The following is an 11490-nucleotide window of genomic DNA, read 5'->3' on the forward strand; positions in this document are numbered from 1 at the left end:
CACCACTGACACCACCATATGGGAGAGAATCAGAAGGGCAAGAGTGAGACGAAACTCATGGGTCAAGATACAGATGGTTTAAGGAGGGAAGGAAACTGCCTTGGGAATATTCACAGGAGCACACCACGGCTGAGGTCAGAAGGGACCTCTGGAGGTCATCAGGCCCAAGCCCCTCCTCGAGTGGGGCCACCTACAGCCACCTGCCCAGGGCCATGTCCAGACGGCATTGGACTGTCTCCAAGGTGGGAGTCTCTAAAACCTCCTCGGCTGACCCGTGCCAGGGCTCAGTCACCCTCTCAGGGAAGAAGTGTTTCCTGACATGCAGAGAGAACTTCCCATGCTTCAGCTGAACCCACGGCCTCTGGTCCTGCTGCTGGGCTCCAGTGGAATGAGCCAGGCTCCATCCTCTCTGTGCTCTCCCTTCAGGGGTTTGCACACACCAATCAAACAGCCCATGAGCCTTCTTCTCTCCAGGATAAATGGAACTAGTTTCTCAGCTCCATTTCTTCCTGGGGGAAGCATTGTTTCACTGCCAACGGGAGTCCAGCAATGAGTATGTCAGTATGCAGGGTGCATAATCCCTGGACCAGGGTGGAAAGAAGCCAAAGAGAACACGTGTTGCATTCTCTGTCTCATTTAGAGCATCGGCTAGTTCTGCCAGACAAGTTACCCCTGAGACACAATTAAACAGCCGCATGTTGCTGCGGGTAAAGTACCAATCGCTCAGTGTTTTGTGACAGACTGGTGCTGTGCATTGACATGCTTACGTTGTCCCAGCTCAGGAGGTGGCTGAAGAAAGATGTATTATGGAAAATGCACTAGTGTGATGGCAAAAAGCTGCCTCAGCATGCCCTAGGCACGTCTGAAACCTTAACTCCCAGCCTCATCCCACTACATATCGAAGGCATAAATAATTAACACAGGTTAGAGTGTAGTGGTAAAATTTAACCCACAACATCTTCACTACTTTTCACCTTTTTAATGCTGCGAAGTACAGTACAGGAGGCCATCTAATACCAGAAACCTCTGCTGCTTCTTGGAGGGACAGTGTTTCCTGCAAGGGTAAGGCTGTTTAAAATAATACACACTCCCAAGTTGATGCTTGTTTTATTAGAATCTTATCTAACAGTTCTTAAATGTAAAATTCACAGTTTATGATGCTCAAGCATCAAAATCTTAAAGCTTATTTTCCAGAAACTCCAGGTGATGAAGAAAAAGGCATTCTAACCCAACATCTTTCAGACATTAATTTGGAAATGGAAACAAAGTAGACCTTAATTTAAAGATTTTGTAGCTGAGACAAACAATGTGAAAAGCTGAATTACAAAAGACACAATACAACCCAACCTTCATGCTACAAGTTTACCTTTCCACAACACTTAGCAGTTCCAGGTCAGTTCTTTCCACCAAAAAGACGCTGTAGTGGCAAAAAGATTATGCTGGGGAAACACAACAAAAAGAGCACATTATAATTAAAATACTTCTCTGAGAACTGGAATAACAAGGTAATTTCCATCCTCCAGAAAGACATAACCCCAGCCCAAAATAATAAAGAGGAAAACTGAAAAAACAGAGGAAACGAAGCCTGTACCCTGTTAGAAGGGGCAGTGCCTAAGTCCTTCTGAAATGGGACTGGAGGTGGCCCTCCTCAGCTATTAAAAGCCACATTGTACACGGGCTGTGACTGAGGTCAGTGACCCTTCTGTGAGGAATTTTCTTCCCAAAGACAGCTCAGAAGAGTAACATTTACTGGGAGCACTGCACCTTACCACAAGACAAAAGGACCTCCCTTTGCCTTGGCAGACCTGGGGTTAACCACAGAAAGGAGGTATCCATGCTTCAAGATACATGGCATGGTGTCACCTGAACTGCCAGAGTCAGGCTCAGGCTCCACACGGGCTGGGACAGAGACAGAGCTGCAGCTGCTTGCAGCAGCAGCTTTAGTACCTTCTCCAGAACCTGGATAGACCACTTCCTCCTGACTCCACACTGCCTTTGTTGGCCCTGTGGTCCATCTGCTGCAGTGGCTGCACTGCACCCTCAGCCTGACCAGCTGCTGTTCCATGTCCAAGGCCAGACTCCACAGGTCCCCCTGTAAGAAACAGCAGCAGGAACAAAAAACCAAGCTGGCTCTCTCCATGCTCCCCACGCACCCAACAGCAGACCCTGAACTTAGAAGTGGGTCCAGGCTCTGACTGACCCCACACCTGGGAGCTTCCAAGGCAGTCCCACTGCAGACTGATCTGGAGGTAGGCTCCCATCTCCCAGCCCAGCTCTGACAGAGCTATGGAGCCCAGCTCAATGGGCGGAAATTCCTTACGCGGAGTGAGAGTCTCTGCCAAAATCACTGGTGACCTACCACTTCACAGTGCTTCTAATTCCTAATCTCACATGCTGGAAAATACCAAACACGATTTTTGAAGATAAACTAATACCAGTGTAATCCTTGCAGCTTTTGATTTAATACAACCAATTTGAACAAAACAATCCAGGAATTCCTTACTTACAGAAGTTCACTTGGTTGCAGCCCACACGAAGGGATACTGGACTCCACTGACACTCACTTTCTTGGGAGGGATTCTGAAAGGAAAGGAACCCCAGAACTGTTATACCATGTAAAATGCTATTGGACAGGGGATTTTGGTTGGCTTGTTTGCTTCAAGAACTAAAAGGCAAGGCCTACTCTCTTGTTCTGTCATTATGATCTTTTTCCTGCTACCTTGAGGACTTTCTTCACCAATGTGTTCCCCGCCCTTCCCTCCTCAGGCCATTCCTCAAGACAGCCATGGGACTGCAGCACTTCCACACTCCTCCTTCAGGATCAAGTGCCTGTGTTGTAAAGGCAATCCCACGTGTGCCAGGCAGACAGATTTCCTTCAGGTTTCACAAGACCCAGGCAGTACACCCTGGACACCTGATGTTTTATGCAAGCCCACAGAGCACAATTGCGTGAAGGCTCGTCCAGTTGTGGAGAGGTCCAAAAGGGTCCTGTGTGTCACCATGCAGAAACACACAGAAATCCAGGTATTTGATGCAACTGTTCACCTCCCAAGGAATAGTGGGAGAAGCAGCTGTTCCTTTTATACCACCAGGCAACCGTCTTTGGACAATCCCAAGAGGAAGGAGTTTGCTTCCTCAGAAAATACTCTCAATAGTCACAAATGCAGGTGATGCAGGGAAAAAGGGAATAAAAATACCCAAAGGCATCTTTATGCTTGCCAGTTTAAGAATCTAGGACTAAACATATGCTGTTGTCTCTTTCTGAATATTCTGTAGCTTACCCTTTCAAATCCATGCTTTGCTTTACTCACATGGTGAACACACTCTGCTCCAGTCCTAAAAAGAAGTCAAATAAGTAAGTAAGAAATGAGTTTTTGACAAAAAGTCACAAAAAGGAAGCAATCCTGTAAATGGCTACTCCAGTATTTCATTAGAAATCAGGGGTTTAGCATCTCTAGCCAACAAGACAGATACCCTTAATCTCTAGTTGTACTCATGCTTCAAAGTCTTATTTAAAAAATGAAAATATGCACTCGTTCCAGTATTAGGCTTTCTGCTTTTCTAGTAATGAAAAGAAAAAAAGATCAAGCAGTGATCTGACTGCAGTAGACAAACTCCTTCCTGGGAAAGGGGAGTGCTCAGGCTGAATTAGCTCTTCAGTCTAACAGAGTCATCGGAAGAAAATGACAGAAGGCTTGAATGCCACCCCAATTTAATCTTGAAATCAAGAAGACACTTTAAAACTCTTTACTGTTTTAATCTTTTTTTGAATAGCCTAAGTTCTGGGGCAAGACACAGGACTAAGAGAGAACTGCCAAACTGGATCATGACAGAGCCATTTCTGGCCTTGTTTTTTCTGAATCTACAACTCGCATCTTGGCTAGAAGAGATGAGAAAGCATTCTGGATCCTGGTCTCATTCTTCACTCATTTCCAGCAGTTTTCTTTTCACTAGAAACTGTCAGCAGGGGAGGGAAATGAAAGGGCAACATTTGTATGAGCAGGAAAAGAGCTGGCTTCAGACTTCTCCCCTATCAATCACTGCAGGAAATATATTTGGGAATTGGGCAGAACAGAAGGCAACAAGCATATGATCTGACACAGTCTGTGCATCGCCATGGAAGGGGAAAGGTAAGCAGAAACACTTCTGACCACAGCGCTGCACCTGGAACTGGCTGCCACATGCTTGTGATTATTAAATATAGGCACAAATTTTCTCTCTGGAAGCTATGCTCTACGGAAGAAACAAGCCTGCTGGACTATAACTAATAACAGGCCTGCTCTGAAAGGTAGTCAAGACCCAAGCCTGAAGTCAGTCACCACGAGCCAGCACCACACCCTCGGGCTGAAGGTGGCCAACAACACCCTGAGCTGCATGAGGAAGAGTTCTGCAGCAGGCGAGGGAGGCAATCCTTCCCTCTGCTCAGGGTGCTGAAGGAAGTCTGTGTGCTCTGGCCAGGCTGGGCTCCCCAGGCCAAGACTGGGACTCACCCGGGTGAAAGCCCAGCAAAGGGCCACAAAGATGAGGAAGGCACTGGAGCACTTTTTGTACATGGGGAGGCTGGGAGAGCTAGGACTGTTCAGCCTGAGAAAGACTCAGGGAGATCTTGTCAACATACACCTGATGGGAGGGAATGAGGAAGAGGGAGCTGGGCTCTCCCCAGCAGTACCTGCTGGCAGGGCAAGAGGCAAAGGGCACAAACTGCAAAACATGAAATCAAATCTGAACACAAGAAAAAACTTTTTGACTGCAGCTGTAGATTCTGTCACCTATGGAAGAGAAGGAAGAAGAGAAATGGGGCAAAGGATTACACAGGAATTACATTTGGAAGGTACAAGAGACACTCAAAATACTGATATGTGCCCTGGAAGAGTATTTTGGAGTCAACTGACCTGTCCGTACCCAACTGTGGGCATGAGGTCTCTGCTCGGACTTCCACTCTTCTCCTCTTCACCATTTCTTCTACTGAAGTACTTTCTGATACTGCATTTCTACCCTTGACCTTCAAAACATTGAAGACTTGGTATTGATAAAATTGATTTTGACTTTTCTATTTTAGCACTATGTTAATATACATTCATATTTTGCAAAACAGTTCATGTTTATACAATGAAAAACAAAAAATTATTCAGGAAGAAAAGATTATCTGCCATATTCAAACACAAGATAAGTACTGAGAGGCCATCCAGAGAATTATGCTCAACAATTTTAAACAAGAAATAACTGCTTTCCAGGATATCCTATTTGCTCCATTTTTTTGAGGAGGGCCTAAGAATGTAATAAGCAAGAATGTAATGCTAGCAGAGACAGTGGGAAATTTGGACAGTACGTCTTCACTAATTCACTCCACCTTCAGACACTTACCTGTGTTGAAAACAAAACCTTTCCACCACCCCTGAGCCCTCATGAAACAAAACCTTTCCAAAGAAGCTTAACGTTGTTGTTCATGATACATATAGCACCTAGGAAAGGACTTAAGTATTCAGCAAAATTGACCTCATACAGCCTCTCCCAGTGAGGAAACCATTGGTCAGCTCAGCTCGGACTTGCAGAAAACACATTTAACTGAAGCCAGCAGGAATCTCCCGTCCCGAGGCAGGACTTCATTCATAGTCCATGGGAACTGACAGGAAGATTTCTCCCAACTTGGCTGGTTTTAGGGGAGAAATCAGTGACAACTGACATTGACTGACTGACACCCAGCAGTAGGAGAACTATAGCACTGCCTATACATACATTCTGCTTCTCCAGACTATTTAGAATATAGCTTTCAGAAAAAAAAAAAAAAAGCAAAACAAAAACACACAACTTACAAGCTCATCACTGCCCTTGCTAACTTCTTTACCTGCAACAGAGGTATTATAAAATTTGGTGAACATGTGGTGACTGGACTTTCTTTAACCAACAAAAGTACATTTTTGCATTGCACCTCACTTTCCAAGAACAAGATAAACTACTTCGAAACCATATTGGACTTGCATTTGATATGTTGAAACTGAAAAACTGTGGATACAGCTCTTCCAGAACTAGAATTCCTGTGAGTGTGATACCACAGCTCAATAGCATACAGACAATTGCTTTTCCTGAAGAAGTCAAAGGAGTCTTCAGAAGAGAAGGAACGGAAGAACTGTTTGTGTCACTCTGTGTTCTGGGCACCAGACAGAAGATTCAAGGACAGCTGGAGCACATCCCCCAGAGAATAATTGGCCAGCTAACCTGTGATGCATGGGATCCATATGTGTTTTCCTGAAGAGGAATCCTGTTTCAACAGAAACTCGAAACATCATTGCCTGAAAGTAACAGCACCTACAACTACCTGCAGAGGGCAATAAAACACTGGAGCAAGGTGTACAGGGAAGTGAATGAATTCTCCACCTTTGCAAGTTTTTACATCCAAACATAGTATGTTTGACAGGGGGTGCTACACACCAGCAAATGGGCAAGAAATGACCACTTGTCCATTTTAGAAAGGAGACCAGAATATCGACTATGCAGTCCCAAGAAAAACCAGCAGCTTTTCCCAGGGACCAATAATGAGAACAGGAAATAGCGAAAATAAACACTCGGGATTTGCACAACAGAGGAGGTTAAATGTAGAGGTCCACAGAGGCATCAGCTGGGGCCTGAGGCTGTTCAGAAAATTCACAGAAAACCTGGAAAATAAGACACTAGTGAGGTGATATTTGCTAATTACACAAAAGACATTATTACCATTATTACCGTCATTATTTAGAAAAACAAATGCATTCTTTCTTTAGGAAAATAGAAACAAAGAGTGTGAAGTTCAATGTCAACAAACATCATCAAGCATAAGAAAGCAAAACATGCATTCTATACACATGTGCTGGCTCCAACCAAGCTACTGACATGAAAAAATGAAGGTGGGGAGCCACTGGGCACTGATTTATAAAAACACTAGCTGAAGAGTCAGCAGTGGTTGAGCAGGCAGAGAAACGCAGGAAGTTTCAGAAAAGCAATACAGAACAAAAGAGAACACACCGCTCTGCTCTATTTCAAATCCATGGTACAGCCTTACTGCACAGTTTTGCTTCCTCTGATTCAAAGACACAGTGGGTGAGGGGAAAGAGAAAACCAAGACATTGATCACAGATGTTTCCAGAAATCATCAAAACATAACCATACCGACTTACCGCAAGATAAGTTTTGCTGAAACGAGTTGAGCTCTAGATACATAGTGCAGATGTAGGGATAAGGCATGAGATGGACATTCTCATGTTTGAATCTCATCTCCGATACTCTCTCCCATTTACTCAAATCTGAGAATGACGATAAGACTTAAGAACACAGCACTAACATGTCAAAGGAGCAGGAGTCCTGACAGTGTCTTCTCACAAAGCTTCAAAACCTCATACCACGTGGCACAGAGGTGTAAAGGAGTAAATACAATCTGTCAGTACGAACTCTGTGAAAAAACACTAGCCCATTACAAGAAACACTCACCCAGGTGATACTCTTCTGTCAGTCACTTGTATTAATAGTGTTGTGTTTCCTTAACTGTATTTGGCTCCAGCCCTGACATCCTCCCACAAGAAACAAGCCAGGCTCTTCCAACCCTATGAATAAAACCTCACCAGTTTTCCTAACTAAAAAGTAAGTCTTTTCAACATTATTTTTAAAATTGAAAAGGCTAGGAATCATAACAGTAGCATCATGACATTTACTTCCCAGTTAAAAATGCGTGGAGAAAAGATAACTGACATGGCAACCACCAGTTGCAGACGCTCCTTCCTGTGGGTGCAGCTCTGACACCCAGAGGCTCATGCAGGCAAGAATGGATGAGGCTAGACAGCACTCTCCTTACATGCCTCTTGTCTCGGGAAGAAACAAGTAAAACAAATACTTTGAGTCTGTTTGCCAGCAGAAACTAACATCCTGAGGACTGGAGGTGGAGCCCAAGATTTGCCTACATGAAACACTGACACAATCCGTTCCTTTAAGGGACAAAATTGCTCATCTGAGTTTGGCTTCAAGGACTCCCACAGCTGGTGACTGACTAAGAGTTATGCTAGAGTGAGGAGCCCGACACAGAGACTGCAGGTCAACTCATCACGCCAGGCCTCTGAGCTTGCAGTTCTCATCAGGGCCCAGTGCTGGCTGATCATGTGGATCGACTTCCAAGTTCTAGAAACACACATTCATGAATCAAACAGTCCTCAAGCATGCAGGCAAAAGTGGCTGAGCTTTAGAGAAGCAAAGCAACAACAGATTTCCTTTGTTTGTGTGATTCCTCTCTGATGATGCTCTTGGCTACTTTCTCTTATGGGCAGTAACAGGAGTAAGGTACTATCGTATGTACCTGCTTCTGACAGAGGAGGATGACCTTGCTCTTCCCTGCTATGAGGAGGTGTGGCAATAGTGCAGTCTCCCAAGACTGGAAGGGAATGCCTTGGAGGCAGAAATACCCACGTGTTTATTACTCCTGAGCACCCAGAACCACAGGAGATGATGCCACAGGGCCTGATCTGATTCACCAGCCAACATACCTTAGGACTGGAAAGGCTTCCCATTCAACTAGCTTACTTTTCTCTTCAACATGAGCCTCAGAAGGGTAATTTCTTTTTAACACTTTACAGCAACCACAATATTTAATCCTAATGTACCTTACAAGAAATCTACTGCTCTCTTCTCTACTAGTGGGCCAGCTTCACTGAGCCTGAAAGGAGCATTTTGTAGTTAATTAACTTTTTGAAGCAATGCATTGGCTTTGCCTGCAGTGGCATTAGGTGGGCTTCCTGTGACTTTATATACACACACTCATTTCCTCTGGCTAAATCAGATTTGGAGCACAGGATTGTTCATCTGAAAACACAGCAAAACACTCTTTTCACAACAGTTCTCTCTCTGGTGAAGGCAACAGCTGAGGAGGAACTTCAGCTAACATAAAACTGTGAAACTCAAAGGAGATGTACTCCAGCTAAAGACCTGCACACTGCTAGACATGAATGTTGAATTAAGCAAAGCCCAGCAGACATAAGACATTGCATATTTTCTTTTATGAGTAGGAAAGAAAGGATACATGGAAAGATAGTGAAGTGGTCTGTAGAAAATGGATGTAAATCATCCAGATTTCCAAGAATTACTCGAATCGCCTCCTGGAGAGGCCAAAAAAAGAAAGGAAGGAAGCAAGAATATTAACAATACAACCACAGTTCCACTGGCAAGTACAAGTTCAAGGCTTGGGAAAAACTTAAAATTACTTTACAGTTCGCATGAATCACGGAAGAGCAGGTTCTAGATATTTTGCTTTTCCTCCTCCCCTTCTTCACCCCATTCCCTCACATCACCTTAGAGTGTGCTGCACTAACAGACTCATGGAAATTGAAGCGGATTCATATCTTAATCATCAATTAACACAGAAGCATTACTATGGAAACTGAAGGTGTGCTTTTAAATTTAAGAAATTTTAAATGTAAGAAGTCTCCTTGTTGCCAGAAAAACACATGTAGCATTGACCTGTTTCAAAAGTAAACATATTCCCCTTTTTTCTGAATATTGGCCCAATTCAGTTACAAAGGAACTCTAATTCAGACATGACAAACTCCTTTTTTACAAATGGGAAACTTCTTCTAGGAATACCTTCCAATATTTTCAAAAGTGAAAAAGAAAAAAACCCCTTCCATACCAATTAAAATCAGCACATTTTCTTCATAATATTTATAATGCTATTACTGTACTCTTTCAGACTGTAAAAAACTAAGTAATAGGAGCATTTTGAAACAGGCAGGATATTTGTCTCATTTCCTGGGGAGTGGCAGGGGTGAAGAAAATGACAACCACAGAACTCATCGGTTGCGACCAAGCATGCTCACAAAGTCGTGCCATCATTAAAAGAACGTCTGCTGGTTCCCCTAGCCCCACAGTTACGAGGAAAGAATGTGCAGCTGAAAATAGCCTGTGTCAAGCTAGCTCACCGGTCCTGCCACAGCTCCTGAAGAAACAGGAGGGTTTGACTGCCAGTCAGGCTTGAGAAGTTAAAAGCAGAGGTCAGGTCTGAGGCGGAGAGCGAAACCATGGGCAAAAGTGCTTCTGCAGAATGAATCTGAACAGGAATCACAAAGGAACAGGGTGCAACTAGCTTGACAAGTAGGTGCCTTCAGTTGCCTCATTTTAACAGTCAGCAGCTGCTTTGAAATATTTCAGATAAAAGCCTTACTCTTCTACACTAATGCTGCCTGGTGATGACAGTTTTCACTTATGTCATTTTTTCACCCTCGTACTCACCAGAGAAGTTCCCTGTTACTCTCACTTGAAATGCTGCATTTGACAAAATGTCCTCCATACCATAACAAACAAAATATTTGCTCAGCTTAACGTTCAGCTAAGGTCCCGTGGACCTCCTACCTCTACCTCCTTGACAGCACTTTCAGTGGTGTGGAGATCAGGAGCGCTGTGAAACAAACAGAGAGTTAGTCCCACCCCAGTCAAAAAGCAATGGAACTACATACATTGGAAGAGTTTAAACAACAGTAAAACATCATTCCCCCTGAACAGAGAAAACACTTAGCAGGCAGATGAATTCCTAATCTACTACTGTTGAAAAACATCCATTAATCCACATGGACCATTTCTTTTCCATTCTCTGCCCGTTTGTATTTTGTGTGTCTGAGGATACAGTGGGTGACAGAGATCAGATCTTTTTACTGATCCTTGGTAACCTTTAGGATTGTTTTTTTGACCAGGTGCCCTCAAACCAGCACCTCTGTCTTCCAGCCTATCATGACACCATTCTGCTCAAGGGACTAAAAGCAGGAACTGGCAGGACACGTCTCTTAATCCCCTCCACCATGCAAACCTGCAGAGGAACAGGCCTTCACAGCACAGGAGCCAGGCCCTGTGATGCTGGGAGTTGTCTACTGCCTCCATCAAACTGTCTTCCCAAATATTAACCACACCTTTTGTAAGCCATCTTCTCAAAAGCAGAAATTGTTTGCTGCTAGGTATCGACCAACAATAAAAGGCAGAGGGAGAGAGAAGGTCTTAAAGAAAATCCAAACCCATAAAAAGTAAGCAAATCACATAACTGTTACTTGCAAATAAGTCAACCAAGGGGAGTGTAAGGAATTATGGCATGCAAGAATTCTCTGGTAGAGGGTCTGGTAGGCAGCCATTCTCATCTCTTCCACATACAGGGGCCACAGCCAGAACTTGGTCAGAGATGAGAACCTTCCTTCCTCTTCAGACAGGCTCTCTCCTTGCTTGATACGAAACAAGTTAATGAAAGGAATTACACAGCGCCCCAAGCAGAAGGACAGATACCACCCGCCCAAGGCTTAGGCTGCAGGCATGTAGTCTCCATGAATCAGTGGGGAAAAAAAAGTATGATTCTGGAAGGAACACTGCTGCAGTGATGAGGAGAAGAGGCTGTAAGGAATGAAAGAAAGCAAGGTACCACCCAGGGTCTCACGACAAGGACGTCAGACCTGCTGCGTGACTGCAGGGGATTCACTGGCTGGCGGGGGAGGGGGGGGG

General features: G+C 44.2%; 1 protein-coding gene across 1 annotated transcript in view; it reads right to left on the reverse strand.

Annotated features, from left to right (window-relative positions):
- Nucleotides 1–1109: 1109 nt before the first annotated feature.
- Nucleotides 1110–11490, reverse strand: part of MAJIN (membrane anchored junction protein) — a 14272-nt gene continuing 3891 nt past the window's right edge. Inside the window, exons 2-10 of the mRNA XM_026857801.1 lie at nucleotides 10363–10408; nucleotides 9038–9113; nucleotides 7152–7277; nucleotides 5814–5845; nucleotides 4893–5002; nucleotides 3282–3336; nucleotides 2508–2580; nucleotides 1948–2092; nucleotides 1110–1439 (exon numbers count right to left, since the gene is read on the reverse strand). Coding sequence (XP_026713602.1) covers nucleotides 1394–1439; nucleotides 1948–2092; nucleotides 2508–2580; nucleotides 3282–3336; nucleotides 4893–5002; nucleotides 5814–5845; nucleotides 7152–7277; nucleotides 9038–9113; nucleotides 10363–10408 — 709 coding nt within the window. The 3' untranslated portion in view covers nucleotides 1110–1393. The remainder of the gene's footprint in view (nucleotides 1440–1947; nucleotides 2093–2507; nucleotides 2581–3281; nucleotides 3337–4892; nucleotides 5003–5813; nucleotides 5846–7151; nucleotides 7278–9037; nucleotides 9114–10362; nucleotides 10409–11490) is intronic.

This window comes from Athene cunicularia, assembly GCF_003259725.1.
Source record: "Athene cunicularia isolate RWA chromosome 12 unlocalized genomic scaffold, athCun1 chr12_part1, whole genome shotgun sequence".
In the NCBI taxonomy this organism is placed as follows: Eukaryota; Metazoa; Chordata; class Aves; order Strigiformes; family Strigidae; genus Athene; species Athene cunicularia.